Source organism: Epinephelus lanceolatus, chromosome 6 (assembly GCF_041903045.1).
Source record: "Epinephelus lanceolatus isolate andai-2023 chromosome 6, ASM4190304v1, whole genome shotgun sequence".
Lineage (NCBI taxonomy): Eukaryota > Metazoa > Chordata > Actinopteri > Perciformes > Serranidae > Epinephelus > Epinephelus lanceolatus.
In genome coordinates this window covers 41,933,979-41,950,658 of record NC_135739.1, presented here as the reverse complement: position 1 = coordinate 41,950,658, position 16,680 = coordinate 41,933,979, and the positions used below count along the sequence as shown (strand labels likewise).

General features: G+C 41.5%; 1 protein-coding gene across 4 annotated transcripts in view; it reads right to left on the bottom strand.

Annotated features, from left to right (window-relative positions):
* Positions 1-16,680, bottom strand: part of cherp (calcium homeostasis endoplasmic reticulum protein) — a 58,004-nt gene that overhangs the window by 17,635 nt on the left and 23,689 nt on the right. For all 4 annotated transcript variants that reach the window (XM_033621884.2, XM_033621885.2, XM_078169070.1 and 1 more), the window contains 8 exons: positions 13,189-13,358; positions 8,210-8,347; positions 7,941-8,092; positions 5,793-5,904; positions 4,879-4,968; positions 2,540-2,732; positions 2,263-2,426; positions 1,857-2,111 (listed from right to left, as the gene is read on the bottom strand). In XM_033621884.2, coding sequence (XP_033477775.1) covers positions 1,857-2,111; positions 2,263-2,426; positions 2,540-2,732; positions 4,879-4,968; positions 5,793-5,904; positions 7,941-8,092; positions 8,210-8,347; positions 13,189-13,358 — 1,274 coding nt within the window. The remainder of the gene's footprint in view (positions 1-1,856; positions 2,112-2,262; positions 2,427-2,539; positions 2,733-4,878; positions 4,969-5,792; positions 5,905-7,940; positions 8,093-8,209; positions 8,348-13,188; positions 13,359-16,680) is intronic.

The following is a 16,680-nucleotide window of genomic DNA, read 5'->3' as shown; positions in this document are numbered from 1 at the left end:
ACATTATAATGTTACAACAACATTCAACATGCTTATAAAGTTAATTTCAGTCTGAATATATTTGACCACAGACAACGGCGCGGGGCTACCCCACACTGAATTTTCTACATAACGTTAGCTACAGTAGCTGTATAGGTATTGGCTAGACTAAGGCTAACGGTAAGTTAGCAAGCTAGCATGACTGACCAGTGTTTCCCCTACCATTATATTAGGGGGGCGCCCTAATTTTATTTAAATTTTATTTTCTATATAGCGCCAGATCACAACAGAAGTCATTTAAAGTCACCTTTCCTATAGAACAGGTCTATACCTTGTTCTTTTATTAAACAAACTAAATAGCCTAATGTTATTTATCTTATTTACACAACAGCCTGTCATTTCTGTCTCTACATAGTTGCGCGTTTACAATTCTCCTCCCGCTTCTGTATCGCACACGGCCAAGTTCTGTGTGCGCGCGCGCACGCGCACACACACACACACACACACACACACACACACACACACACACACACAGGTGAGCGAACTAGAGCGCGGCTTGGGCCGCATTTTCCTGACCGAACCTGACCCGAGTCCAAGATAATTAGAACCGAGCCAGGCCCGGACCCGCAGCACAACACAGTACACACACTCAATGGAGCGGAGCCGGTGTTGCGTTCAGGCGTTCTCACGTAATCAACAAATTGCAAGACTTGAATAGGCCATAGTGCAACACAGCCTCAACAAGTCTGACTGTTGTTATTGTTTTGATCTAGAAACAACAGAAATTATATACTGTAGGTTTAAAACTATAACAGAAAATACTGACCGCAGTTGGGTTTTTTCTTATGTCTGTTTACTCTCTTTACATTTTCAGTTAAAACACTTACAAAACGTTTTCTGCACAAAGAGTTTGAAATGCTGCTGACCAGAATTAGAATTTCTTTGTCTATTCATTGTCTCATTATTTACATTATTTTGATTGTAGTTCATTTCAGTCTACATCAGATTTGTAAAATGTTCTGCTGTTTGGCAGCCGTTGTCATGTTCTGACAAAAATAAAAGTTTAAACCACAATTAACTGTTTTCTTCAACTTTCACTTAGGAGCAAAAACTAACCTTTAAACATGAAAGAAATAATGATAGGACAATAATTGTAGTGATATTGACTGATATGAACATTTTCATCATGACAACATTTTTAGCCATATCACGTCGTCCTATTGCATGCCACCTGCTGCTTAAAGTGAAGGAAGTTCCCATTGAAATCTCACCAGGCTCATTAGGACCTGTGTCCATGTAGTGTTAATCTTCTGCAGAAAAGCAGTGGCAGGGAGCTGGGGAGCACTTCTTCCCAGTGCATAATGTTACTACACTTGGATTTTCTTTCTACAACATCTTGACACTAACATTAGCTTGGTAGCTAACCTAATGTTACGTTAACAGAGAGCTGACTTCACAGTTTACAAAGCATACTACAGGCCCATTCAATTGGTGGCCTGCGAGCCACATCCGGCCCAAAAGCAAACTCCCTGTGGCCCAGCTCAGGATGGGATGCAAGCCAGTTTGAAACAGCCCCAGGGCAAAATTATAAAGGCCATAGCAGGGGCGGGGTGTACGGACGGACAACCCGAAAACATAATGCCTCAGGCCCCAGCTATTGCTGCCGCAGAGGCACAACAAGAAACGATACCTGACACTATAAACGAGCAACAAAATCACGTGCTTGACATAACAGAAAAAAAATTCAAAGTGAATTTCAGACAAGGATATACTGTAAATACAGACTGTAAATGTAGAGTATACGACACAATACAATAAAAAAGGTCAGAGAAATCTAAGCAAAGCCAGTAAAAACACAATGATCATCTACCACATGCCTGCATGCGTGGAGGAAATGGGGGCTCCCTCTGGCCCCACGGAGGCTGGTCTGGCTGGTTACCCCATGGTGGCTGCTGGTCATATGAGTTCCAGGATGGAGGGCCTTGGTCTGACCCACCTGGACCGCTCCAGGGGCCTCCTTCTCTGGGTGGACCTCCACTCCAGTTTCCTGGGTCCCGCTGGTCATTCCAAATCCCCTCATGGCTGTTCCACGGTGGGCACGGAGGGGGTGGCTGGTTTGGATCAAAAGGAGGCTGGGGAATAACAATAGTGACAAATGTTACAAAATCATCTAACTACAGAATTATGATGATGGAAACAGAGAGGGGTAATGGTAACATAGGGCAGGGCAGTGCCATACAAGGCAGCTCCACACCGTCTTTAGTGCTACACACAGGTCTTTACCGGCTGGTTGGGGTTCCAGGGGCCCATGTGCTGGGGGTCATACCACGCAGGCTTGTTAGAAGGGATATCTGAGGGTCCACTGGGGTTGCTGGGGTCCTGGGGCCTTGATGAAGCGCCATCAAACTCCCCTGGAGGAGGACCTGATATGGGAGGCTTCACATCCCCTGCGCACAATACACAACCACACTGACGAATTATCGCACAAACACACAGACATGTACTTGCTCATTGTGGAGCGAGTCCAAAACATATTTTCATTAAGTGTGTGTCTACTCACCAGCTTTTGTGGTCATAGGTGGGGCCTTTTCAGGTTCAGCAGGGGTTCCTAGCTGTGCTAGAGGGGTAGGTTGTGGCTGCTGCTTCAGGCTGGCAACAAACTCTTCGTGCTGTGTCTTCAAAGCCTGGATCTGCTGCTGAAAGGCCAGCTGAATGGGCTGCACCACCGCAGCATACTCAGTTATCAGAGACGCCTGTGAGAGGGCAAGGGGTTGAGATTATCTGAGATTGTTACAGGGTTATCAGGGAATGAAAAACAAGGATGGTTTTATTGTCCTGAAATGGGGCACAGACACCAGCAAAATCTCCAGGTGCACATATAAATGGGCGTAACCAGCACATTTGTCATTTAGTTGAACACAAGCACTGACGCTAACAAGGTGCAGTTTGCACAGAGTGGAAGAGAGGTAGAATACATTATCAGGAAAAATACAGAATCAGGAGAGCAATCACATGAGCTCCTGTCACCCCCTTCAAAAGCAGCAGTAGGTGAAACAGATGGAGAGAGGCTGAGGTCTCTGAAAAAGCAGTTCACCTCCATGAAGCACCAAAATATAAAATAAACTAGAATAATCACCTCACAGTTGTATTCCTCCGCAAACCACTCAAGTTTGTCTCACAGTTTAAGTCCATGTCTGTGAAAACACGTATGCTTCACACACATCTTCACCCCAACAGCACAGAAGATCTATACAATCAGCACAGTTTCAAGGTGGACACCCAAGATTAGTGTCACCATTTCAGTATCTGACCAAATGCCTATGCATCTGTTCCTGAGACACACTACATGGACAAAAGTATATGGCCATACCTGTTAATTATTGAATTTCGGTGTTTCAGTCAGACCCATTGCCACAGGTGTATAAAATCAAGCAACTAGCCATACAGTCTCCATTTGCAAATATTTGTGATACAAAATGGATCGTTCTGAAGAGCTCAGTGACTTCAAGTGTAGTACTGTGATAGGATGCCACCTTTGCAATAAGACGGTTTGTGAAATTTTATCCCGGTGGATATTCCACAGTCAGCTGTAAGTGATATTATTAGAAAGTGGAAGCATTTAGGAACAACAGCAACTCAACCATGAAGCGGAAGACGATGTAAAATCACAGAGCAATTTCAACGACTGCCAAGGCGCAACATGCGTAAAAGTTGATTTCATAGCTGAAGAGTTCCGAGCTTTCACTGGCATTAATGTAAGCACAAAACTGTGCAGCAGGAGCTTCATGGAATGGGTTTCCATGGCTGAGCAGCTGCATGCAAGCCTTACATCACCAAGTCCAATGCCAAGTGTCGGATGGAGTGGTGGGAAGCGCACCGACACTGGACTGTGGAGCAGTGGAAACGTGTTCTGTGGAGTGATGAATCACGCTTCTCTGTTTGGCAGTCAGATGGGCGAGTCTGGGTTTGGTGGATGCCGGGAGAACGTTACCTGCCTGACTGCATTGTGCCAACTGTGAAGTTTGGTGGAGGAGGGATAATGGTATGGGGCAGTTTTTCAGGGTCTGGGATAGGCCCCTTATTTCCAGTGAAGCACAGTCTTAATGCTTCAGCATACATTGGACAATGCTATGCTTCAAACTTTGTGGCAACAGTTTGGGGAAGGCCCTTTTCTATTCTAACATAACCATGCCAAAGCTTAAGGCTCAAAAAAAAGGACTACAAGGACATAGTTTGATGAGTTCGCTGAGGAAGAACTGGCCCGCACAGAGCCCTGACCTCAACCCCATCAAGCACCTTTGGGATGAACTGGAACAGAAATTGCGAGCCAGGCCTTCTCGTCCATATCAGTGCTCAACCTCATAAATGCTCAAGAGAATGAATGGGCACAAATTCCCACAGAAACACTCTTGTGGGAAGCCTTCCAAGAAGAGTGGAAGCTGTTACAGCTGCAAAAGGGGGAAAAACTCCATATTAAAGTATATGTAGTTGAATACAAAGTCATTTCAGTCCCTGTTGGTGTAATGGTCAGGCGTCCGAATACTTGTGTCCATATAGTGTATGACACTGAATAATGGCCAGAAAAGTGTTGATGTTGTTTTTTTAGAACACTGTGATGTCACAGTGAGGCTGACCTTTTCCATATAAAATGTTGTTACTTAATCATTTTACCCTATCAGACATTTGTGTGAAATTTTGCCATAATTAGTCTATAAATTCTTGAGTTATGGCCAAAAACATGTTTTGTGAGGTCACAGTGACCTTTGATTCCAAACAGTTCATCATTGAATCCAAGTGGAGATTTGTGCCAAATTTGAAGAAATTATATAAACCTATGCTTTCCCAACCGCTGGTTTTGCACTGGCAGGAAAGTCAAGCATTCAGTCTTGTTCTACTCACTTGGTACTGGCCGAGACCCAGTGCTGGATTCTGGAGCTGCTGAATGGTCTCCTCATCAAAGTACCCATTTTTCTCCCACAGCTGCAACAACTGGGAAGGAGGGGGAACAATCAGAGAAAAATAATAATAATAATAATAATAATAATAATAATAGTTCCCTAATTTAATTTTAACATTTTTTTCAATCTTTTCCTCTTTTCCAATTTCTCATTTTATTTTATGGAAGTGATCAATCTAAGTGCACTTGTCCTTTAAACTCAAACTCAATCAATGCCTGGTACATTCGTTACAGGCGTATCAGTTTATACAACAGTTTTGTAGAACAGTTTTGAACAGTTAGAACAAGATGCTGCACTGCAAAGTGCAAATATCTCCTCGTGGCTGCCTGCGCTTTCCCTGTCCTTGCGGCTGCAACTTGCACTCTCTTCATCTACTTCGCCACTGCTGTACACAATTTAAGAACTACAACACCCATAATTCTTGTAGGAACTGCTGCAGCCAATGTGCAGCCGGCGGGAGCTGCAGGACGACTCAACCACCATGATCAGTTTTTAATGTTTTATCGGGCAATAACTACTCCAGACTCTGCTCTAGTGTCATTTTCGGGACAATCAGGGCAGGATTCAGGACAACTGCATGGATTTTGGGACTGTCCCGAATTTTTCGGGACGTCTGGTCACCCTACCATTAACTGACAATAGGAACCCCTAAAACTGACCTAACTGAAATTAAGAACTGAACAGATTCCATTAAAGTTTTGTTAGTCTTCTAATCTTTTATTTTAAAATAGTGGGATTAAATAGGAGAGTAGTGTCCCCATGATGTTAATGTTACTACCAAGAAAAAAATACCCCTGCAATCTGTAAGGAGTTAAGGATGCTGAAAATGGACACAAAATGCTGCCTGGTGTTTACCCTGGTGATCTTCTGCTGCTTCTCTTCCTCTACAGCCAGAAAGCTGGTGCAGTAGATGGGAACTACAACTTTCTGCAGCGCTGCCAACAAATCCTTCTGCTGCTTCCGCTGGCTGAGAAGACACATTTAAACACACGTTACAAAAGGAACATACTGAAAGCAGCTCAACAATTTCTCCTCAATAAACCTTGATATTAAATCTGTATTCATGTTTGAATATGGGGTTGACTATCTTTTTTTTCTCCCGATACTGGTGCTAAAACAGCACTTTAAAGACAGTGCTGCTGCCTAAACAGTGCCTGAACTGATACTTAAAAAACAGTACAAAACAAAGTGCAACATCATTAATGAGCACCCTTTTTTATTATGAAGGCAAATATGAATTTGAAATTGAACTGGGAAATGCCTTAACTGCAAAAATGCATGTGAATGCTGAAATAAGTACAACAGCACAGGTGAAAATGCAGAAATCTAAAATGAACTGCGTAAAAAATCTGGCAGAAATGAAAGCTAATCTGCATTACCTAAAGAAGCTAAAAGCTGAAATACACTGCTAGAAAAGCTGGAAGCTTAACTGCAATAATGTAAAGGTGAAATTAATTATAAGTCTGGAGGTAGAAATGCTTTGAAATCTGAAAGGCACAAAATGTAGAAAAAGTTAAATACAAGCAGTAATGCTCTTAAGGATCATAAAGTTTTGACATCTAAATTGTTTCTAGCTGCAAGTATGCAGAATAAGTGTGTGATCAATAAATGTGGAGGAGTAGTATAATTACTTTGTGACCAGTTTATAGCTTAAATGAGGTCTGTTGATAAAATTATGCAAAGTAACATAATTTCAAAGTGAAGTAGATTCACGATTTGAATATTTTTCAATTTACTGAAACAATTTAAAATTTGACAAAACTTTAAATGTAATAATTTTACCAACTAGGGGCTGTTATTTTGAAAACCAGCCTTGTCCAGGGCCCCCAGTAAGTTCCTGTTACCATCAGGGGCCTTTTATTTTAAAATTCAGCCTTGTCCAGAACTCCCTGGTTAACTACTGCAACCCAACCCAGGATATGAGCATGGTGTCTTTGAATACTGGAAATCATTTATTAGGCCAAATGTGTCCGGGAAAATTAAAATTCTGTAACTCATCAACCTGATGCTCAGGAGTGATCAGCCTGTGTGTGACTGAATGGAAAAGGCGATCACTGATGTAAAAGTGTTTCTTGCTGACTCTCTGACCGACAGGCTCTCTGACTGTATCCATAATAAAAGCTGATGAGGGAAATAACAGATTGTGAAGAGAACAATCTTTCTAATAAATGAAGAAGGTTGTTTGGTTTCTTTTCTTGTTCAGATTTTTAACTCGATAGTGAATCAGAAAACAAATAAAATATAAAACATGGCAGTGATACACTTGAGTTTAATCTCTTATCTGTCTTCACTCTGTATGAAACTCCAGTGACATTGTGATGTATCAGATCAGTCCGATCAGCTGCAGCGCTGCGCTGACCAGTCAATAACTGATATCCAATCAGGGGGTGTGTCGGTTGGTAAAAGACTTGCGTGAAGGCTGCACTCGTGTATCCTTGCTTCCCTCTCCTCTGAAAGCCTCCTCTATCCTCGACTCCTCCGAGTGCATTTAACGTATTGAGACATCCTACAAGATGGCGAGTCTCAATCGATTTCCGGGCCAAGTGATCGAGGATAGAGGACAGAGGAGTCGAGGAAGGATACTGGGATGAACCCTGTGTCTTCAAAGGGTCCCTGTGCCGTGGAAGACTTCCTACCTCATTCCTATGCGAAAGACGTTGCATCCCACTGGCTCCAAGGGAGTACAACCGGTGGCCACATCATGAAAACCTTGGTATAACATCAGTGGAAAGACTCCCATACTTGCCAATACCCAATTCAGCATGTTAGGCAGTATCTGAAACATTTCTGATACTGGTATGGGTATCATAACAACTCTAGTAATGGTTACCCAAAGCTTATGCTTGTTTAATATTTGACACCACTGTGCACACAGAAAGTGATTTCATTAGTTGTATTATCCTGAGAGATCATGTTAATGAAGGTCTTTATGTAACGCTTCCAGCGACAAAGTCTAGGAGTAGAGTGATCATTGTATTTAAATATGTATTTAAGTTTGTGTACCAGTGATGGAGGACGTCATTGGTTAAATAGATAAGATGTAGGCGGAGCTCAAAATGTGCCCCATCAAGAGTGATGCGGTTGCGAAGATGTGATGTCATCAGTTCACAATGCTGTGGAGTCTTGGCGTTGTTGAACATCCAGTTCTTACCAGCCTGACAAGAAGACAAACACACGAGTGAGATATTAATCTTTTTTTCTATCTTAGGAATCTATGAACATAAGTGTCCCTAGATGAAAAAATAATAAAATCTTCATTATGGAAGGCTTACAGAGATGGCGTCTTTGGTGCAGGTGTCTATTATGGGTTGCAGCAGGCTGTCAAACTCTGTGATGTCCAACTGAGTTTCAAGCAACAGTTTTTGGGTCTGCTGCTCCATAGCTAGAGCTATGGCTGCAGTCACTTGTTCCTATTGAGAATACAGAAAGAAAAGAAGGAGAAAATACTATCATCCATCCTTCTTCAGACATCCACTGTTAAAGTGAAAAAGGGGGACATTATCATGAGAACCCACTAGTTCTTCTTGTGAATCAAAACTTAACCAATTCATCTATAGACTGTTTCAAACTTGACAGCAGAACAAAGGGATCTTTAATGTTTTTTGGGCCGAGGACCCCGTAGCTGAAAAACAAAGCAGGGACGCCCTTCTACAAATATTGGGTAAAACTGAGTTGCATTTCAGATAATGCGTAAAGGCACAAATTCCCGTTGCTCTGTGGTAACACACTAATAACAGCTAATTTCCGTCCTTGTTATTATTAAGGATCATTAAGGATGTTAATGCTGCACAGACTTGTTTGAGCTTTCTTCCAGTTCAGACTGAAGTTGTGAGGGAAAGTCATATACATATACAGGACAGGCCAAAAGTTTGGACACACCTTCTCATTCAATGCGTTTTCTTTATTTTCATGACTATTTACATTGTAGATTCTCACTGAAGGCATCAAAACTATGAATGAACACATGTGGAGTTATGTACTTAACAAAAAAAGGTGAAATAACTGAAAACATGTTTTATATTCTACTTTCTTCAAAATAGCCACCCTTTGCTCTGATTACTGCTTTGCACACTCTTGGCATTCTCTCCATGAGCTTCAAGAGGTAGTCACCTGAAATGGTTTTCCAACAGTCTTGAAGGAGTTCCCAGAGGTGTTTAGTACTTGTTGGCCCCTTTGCCTTCACTCTGCGGTCCAGCTCACCCCAAACCATCTCGATTGGGTTCAGGTCCGGTGACTGTGGAGGCCAGGTCATCTGCCGCAGCACTCCATCACTCTCCTTCTTGGTCAAATAGCCCTTACACAGCCTGGAGGTGTGTTTGGGGTCATTGTCCTGTTGAAAAATAAATGATCGTCCAACTAAACGCAAACCGGATGGGATGGCATGTCGCTGCAGGATGCTGTGGTAGCCATGCTGGTTCAGTGTGCCTTCAATTTTGAATAAATCCCCAACAGTGTCACCAGCAAAACACCCCCACACCATCACACCTCCTCCTCCATGCTTCACAGTGGGAACCAGGCATGTGGAATCCATCCGTTCACCTTTTCTGCGTCTCACAAAGACACGGCGGTTGGAACCAAAGATCTCAAATTTGGACTCATCAGACCAAAGCACAGATTTCCACTGATCTGATGTCCATTCCTTGTGTTTCTTGGCCCAAACAAATCTCTTCTGCTTGTTGCCTCTCCTTAGCAGAAGAGATTTGTTTGGGCCAAGAAACACAAGGAATGGACATTAGACCAGTGGAAATCTGTGCTTTGGTCTGATGAGTCCAAATTTGAGATCTTTGGTTCCAACCGCCGTGTCTTTGTGAGACGCAGAAAAGGTGAACGGATGGATTCCACATGCCTGGTTCCCACTGTGAAGCATGGAGGAGGAGGTGTGATGGTGTGGGGGTGTTTTGCTGGTGACACTGTTGGGGATTTATTCAAAATTGAAGGCACACTGAACCAGCATGGCTACCACAGCATCCTGCAGCGACATGCCATCCCATCCGGTTTGCGTTTAGTTGGACGATCATTTATTTTTCAACAGGACAATGACCCCAAACACACCTCCAGGCTGTGTAAGGGCTATTTGACCAAGAAGGAGAGTGATGGAGTGCTGCGGCAGATGACCTGGCCTCCACAGTCACCGGACCTGAACCCAATCGAGATGGTTTGGGGTGAGCTGGACCGCAGAGTGAAGGCAAAGGAGCCAACAAGTGCTAAACACCTCTGGGAACTCCTTCAAGACTGTTGGAAAACCATTTCAGGTGACTACCTCTTGAAGCTCATAGAGAGAATGCCAAGAGTGTGCAAAGCAGTAATCAGAGCAATGGGTGGCTATTTTGAAGAAAGTAGAATATAAAACATGTTTTCAGTTATTTCACCTTTTTTTGTTAAGTACATAACTCCACATGTGTTCATTCATAGTTTTGATGCCTTCAGTGAGAATCTACAATGTAAATAGTCATGAAAATAAAGAAAATGCATTGAATGAGAAGGTGTGTCCAAACTTTTGGCCTGTACTGTATATACATACATACATACATACATACATACATACACACACACACACACACACACTGAACAAAAATATAAACACAACACTTTTGTTTTTGCTCCCATTTCTCTACCAGCCACCCGGACAGCTGCTGCAACAATCGGTTTGCATAACCAAAGAATTTCTGCACAAACTGTCAGAAACCGTCTCAGGGAAGCTCATCTGCATGCTCGTTGTCCTCATCGGGGTCTCCACCTGACTGCAGTTCGTCGTCGTAACCAACTTGAGTGGGCAAATGCTCACATTCGATGGCGTCTGGCATGTTGGAGAGGTGTTCTTTTCACGGATGAATCCCGGTGTTCATTGTTCAGGGCAGATGGCAGACAGCGTGTGTGGCGTCATGTGGGTGAGCGATTTGCTGATGTCAACGTTGTGGATCGAGTGGTCCATGGTAGCCGTGGGGTTATGGTATGGGCAGGCGTATGTTATGGACAACAAACACAGGTGCATTTTATTGATGGCATTTTGAATGCACAGAGATACCGTGACGAGATCCTGAGGCCCATTGTTGTGCCATTCATCCACGACCATCACCTCATGTTGCAGCATGATAATGCACGGCCCCCTGTTGCAAGGATCTGTACACAATTCTGGGAAGCTGAAAACATCCCAGTTCTTGCATGGCCAGCATACTCGGACATGTCACCCATTGAGCATGTTTGGGATCTTCTGGATTGGCGTATACGACAGCGTGTTCCAGTTCCTGCCAATATCCAGCAACTTGGCACAGCCATTGAAGAGGAGTGGACAAACATTCCACAGGGCACAATTGTGAGGTGGGATGGATTATCTCGGCAAAGGAGAAGTGCTCACTAACACAGATTTAGACAGATTTGTGAACAATATTTGTGAGAAATGGTCTTTTTGTATATAGAAAATGTTTTAATTTTTGAGTTCAGCTCATGAAAAATGGGAGCAAAAACAAAAGTGTTGTGTTTATATTTTTGTTCAGTGTATACATATATATTACATACATACATATCCGTTTCACAGACGACCAGGTGTTGGGCCAAGCTGAAAACTGGACTCATCAGAAAAGATGACCTTATTCCAGTCCTCTATGTTTTTTTCTAGCTTAACACGACTTCAGCCCTGTCCCTAGGAGCCTGTTTCGAACCGCTCTCACCGTGCACTTCACCCCAGCTGCCATTTGCCATTCTTTTTGTAGGTTACTTGATGTCATCCTACGGTTGCTGAGTGACATTATGGATTGACATTGACACTGATGGTCATCCCGGTCAGTGGAGAGTCGTTTCTGCCCTCTGCCTGTCTGTAGCTCTGTTGTCTCCAATGTCTGCTGCTTGACCTTGTTCTTATGAACCACCGTCTTGGAAATTTTATGGATGGAAGCAACCTGATGCTCACTGTATCCCTCTGCCAGTAAAGCCAGAATTCGAGTCGTATTTTTCCTCACTCAATACATTTCTTTTCAACTTTGGCATGGTCAATAGCTATTTTTTGATTCCAATTACTTTTGAGGTACTACTAGCACTGTTTTTGCCATACAGCTGGCCCTATTGCAAGAGAATAGTGATGACCACAGCAGTGTTTTTTATACTATTCCTAGTTAAATAAGAGTTTCACCTAATCAGTACCACATTAAGTAGAATCAGGTGTGCTTGTGTTGGAATTCAACAGACACTGGAATGGGATGGCTGTCATAAGGCTGTGCAATTAATCGTCTGGTGATCGTGATTACAATTTTGAGGTCAAATGATTTCCAAATTAATGAAATTGAGGGTAGACAATTTTTGGTCACGGACACCTGGAGATGATATTTTGTTTTCTATGGAAGCCGCTCATGCGGAAGATTTCAAAAACAGCATGCGGAAAATGGCAGAGGGAGAGCGAGAGAGGTTGGTCTGTGTGTGTGTGTGTGTGTGTGTGTGCGCGCATACACGCATGCACACATCAGGGCCGAACTCCACCATGCATGACACAGACAGAAGTGACATGCCGTTGTGTAAACAATATTAGTCATCACGTGCGCAGCATAATCGTTTGCATAATCGTGATTTCAATTTTGACCAAAATGATTGTGATAACCTTTAAAAAAAAAAAAAAAAAAAAAGTGAGGGAAATTACTTGAATTTATCTTTAAATATCTAAAATTCTTGGGCTGCTGGAAAAAAAATCTGACAATGACTTAATTATGCATCTTGAAATAGCTACACTTCCAAGTACCTGAGGTGTTGTAAAACACAATATACTGTTTCACGCAATGTTTCTATAAGTTACAATAACTTAGAATGCTGCTTTGTGATATTTTCTAACGTGATCAATCACTAACTATTAGACTAAATGTTCCAATTAACATAACTGATTTAAATTGAAGTGTTAGTGTAGAGTTTATCATGCTTTATGCCATAATGCTTTTTTGTAAAATAACCTGAATTGCTGTTGTGCACAAACATGTCAGCAGAAAATGTGCATAACAGTGCTCATGAGTGTGTGCAGATTCTGTTCTTACCCAGGAATAAATCCTTAAGAAAACACTGGTGACTGTCACATTCAAAATTTTGTGAGTGGGTTTTAAGAAGAAATTTCCTCATAAGAACGGTTGGTGAATGAGGCCCACTGCTCTTTATTTGTCAAAAGTTCAAAAGTAGTAACAACCAAACAAAAAAAAAAGCAGATGAATGAATGAATGATCCCTGAGGTGAAAATGTCCTGTGTGCCAGGTGTATTTGTTTCTTTCTTGCTCTGTACCTGTCGGAGTGTGTGCAGATGCTGCTCCTGCTGCTGCAGATTCCACTGACTCTGTTGGATGAGCTCATCCGTTGAAGCTGAGGCAGGTGGAGGAATCTGAGGTGCAGCCATTATTGGCATCGGTGGAGGCGGGATGTCAACTACTTCTTTGGCCCCCGGGTTGTACATTTCTGCAGAAACAGCAGTGGGAGAATAGCAGGAAAGATGAAACTTTGAAATCTGGAGATTAGGTAGAGCTTTGATTTTGGTGCTAGGGCTGGCAGGGTTGATGCAAACAAGTGCAGAGAAAAATGCAGTCTATAAATCATGTACAAGGCAGATATTTACACAAAATATTTGAATCAAAGTCACCTCTAAAGCTCAAATTAAATGGAACAGCTTACATACAGCCAGCAGATTAAACGTTTCAGACACAAAGCTGAGTGAATAAAATGGAAAAGACCTGCAGCATTAACACAACCAGTCATCATTCCTACCGTCAACTACTGCAGACACAACAACTGCTGAAAGGAAATATTAGGTTATAAGATATACAAAAAAATCCTCCGCACACTGACATAGACTTTACTATCGAAATTTAATGAAGGGAACAATGCGTTTCGCGTTTAGCGTCATCAGGTTCACCTCATCAGGTCTGACCTAAGCATTCTCAGGTGTGTTTAAATGCTTGCTGGTCACATGACCAATTTCGTTTTTTCTTTTTTTCTCTGTTTCTCTAAGCAAGACTCAAAAAAATATACAAAAACAATACAATTACATACATCATGAAGTTGAAAAAGTATGCATCAACCATGGTATAAGTTAAAAACATAAGAATTTCAATGCATGAATAGCAAAGTCTACTTACATAATCAATATTACACAAAGCGAGGATAAGAGGTAGAATTACTACAAAGTACTCTATCCTAGCTTGAGACCACCAGTACCTATATACAAATACCTTTATGCAGAGGAACCATATAACAGGACATGAATAATATACATTAATAATACATATCCTGCAAGTCTATCCTTTACTCACTATTCCGCAGATAGTGCAGGCTCGACTTTCCCTACGTAGGACAGTACAGCTTTCCTGAGCTTTCCCTTTATGTATCCTACGGGGCAAAAAAGAAGAAAAAACAGGTTAAAGAAAACAACTCAAATCCTGTGAATCACTCATTCCAAAAGGTTCAACAGTAGACAGTTCATTAATCCAAAACGCTTCCCTTCTCAGGAGCTGCTTAATGATGTTCCCCCCTCTCGGATTAGACAACACTCTTTCAATTCCAATGAATCTAAGGGAAGCTGTAGAACCATGATTTTTATCTTTATAATGTCTTGCGATGGCGTAATCAAAATTATTATTTCTGATAGCCGCTTTGTGCTCAGCAATCCTCAACTTCAGATTACGCTTTGTTTGGCCAACATACGTCAAGCCACATGGGCAAATAAGCACATAAATTACATGAGTGGAAAGACAATTGATAAATTCTTTTACATTATATTTCTTTCCGGAATGGGGATGATTAAATGTTTTTGTATCAAATGTGTTGGCACAGTGTGCACATTTTCCACATCTATAATTCCCATAAACTTGCTGAGAAAGTTGGTTGGCTTGTTTTGGTTCACTATACATCGAACTGACAACAGTGTCTCTCACATTTCTGCCTCTCTTGAAACAAAATAGAGGTCTGGAGGCAGATAGATGGTTTAGGCTCGGGTCACATTCTAGTACTTTCCAATGTCTATTAATAATTTGTTTGACTTGCCTCGAAACTGTAGAATATTCTGACACATAGGTGGTTCTGTTTACATTTTCATGCTGAGAAGGTGGAGGATATAATAATTTATCCCTCTCCCTCTTGTTAGCCTTCTCAATAGCCCTGTCAATAAGGGATTTGTCATATCCTCTTTCTTTGAACCGTTCAGCCATTTCTTTAGTCTTAATGATGTAATCCTCTTCATTACTGCATATTCTTCTCAACCTTATGAACTGCCCGTATGGGATATTTTTAATGAGGTGGTCGCATGTAGTAGCATGTAAAATAGTGTTTCTATCAGTGTTTTTACGATAGATAGATGTCTCCAATCTCCTGTTGTCATTCACAGAAATAAGTAGATCTAAAAAATTCAGTTCATAAGGTTGAGAAGAATATGCAGTAATGAAGAGGATTACATCATTAAGACTAAAGAAATGGCTGAACGGTTCAAAGAAAGAGGATATGACAAATCCCTTATTGACAGGGCTATTGAGAAGGCTAACAAGAGGGAGAGGGATAAATTATAATATCCTCCACCTTCTCAGCATGAAAATGTAAACAGAACCACCTATGTGTCAGAATATTCTACAGTTTCGAGGCAAGTCAAACAAATTATTAATAGACATTGGAAAGTACTAGAATGTGACCCGAGCCTAAACCATCTATCTGCCTCCAGACCTCTATTTTGTTTCAAGAGAGGCAGAAATGTGAGAGACACTGTTGTCAGTTCGATGTATAGTGAACCAAAACAAACCAACCGGCTTTCTCAGCAAGTTTATGGGAATTATAGATGTGGAAAATGTGCACACTGTGCCAACACATTTGATACAAAAACATTTCATCATCCCCATTCCGGAAAGAAATATAATGTAAAAGAATTTATCAATTGTCTTTCCACTCATGTAATTTATGTGCTTATTTGCCCATGTGGCTTGATGTATGTTGGCCAAACAAAGCGTAATCTGAAGTTGAGGATTGCTGAGCACAAAGCGGCTATCAGAAATAATAATTTTGATTACGCCATCGCAAGACATTATAAAGATAAAAATCATGGTTCTACAGCTTCCCTTAGATTCATTGGAATTGAAAGAGTGTTGTCTAATCCGAGAGGGGGGAACATCATTAAGCAGCTCCTGAGAAGGGAAGCGTTTTGGATTAATGAACTGTCTACTGTTGAACCTTTTGGAATGAATGATTCACAGGATTTGAGTTGTTTTCTTTAACCTGTTTTTTCTTCTTTTTTGCCCCGTAGGATACATAAAGGGAAAGCTCAGGAAAGCTGTACTGTCCTACGTAGGGAAAGTCAAGCCTGCACTATCTGCGGAATAGTGAGTAAAGGATAGACTTGCAGGATATATATTATTAATGTATATTATTCATGTCCTGTTATATGGTTCCTCTGCATAAAGGTATTTGTATATAGGTACTGGTGGTCTCAAGCTAGGATAGAGTACTTTGTAGTAATTCTACCTCTTATCCTCGCTTTGTGTAATATTGATTATGTAAGTAGACTTTGCTATTCATGCATTGAAATTCTTATGTTTTTAACTTATACCATGGTTGATGTATACTTTTTCAACTTCATGATGTATGTAATTGTATTGTTTTTGTATATTTTTTTGAGTCTTGCTTAGAGAAACAGAGAAAAAAAGAAAAAACGAAACTGGTCATGTGACCAGCAAGCATTTAAACACACCTGAGAATGCTTAGGTCAGACCTGATGAGGTGAACCTGATGACGCTAAACGTGA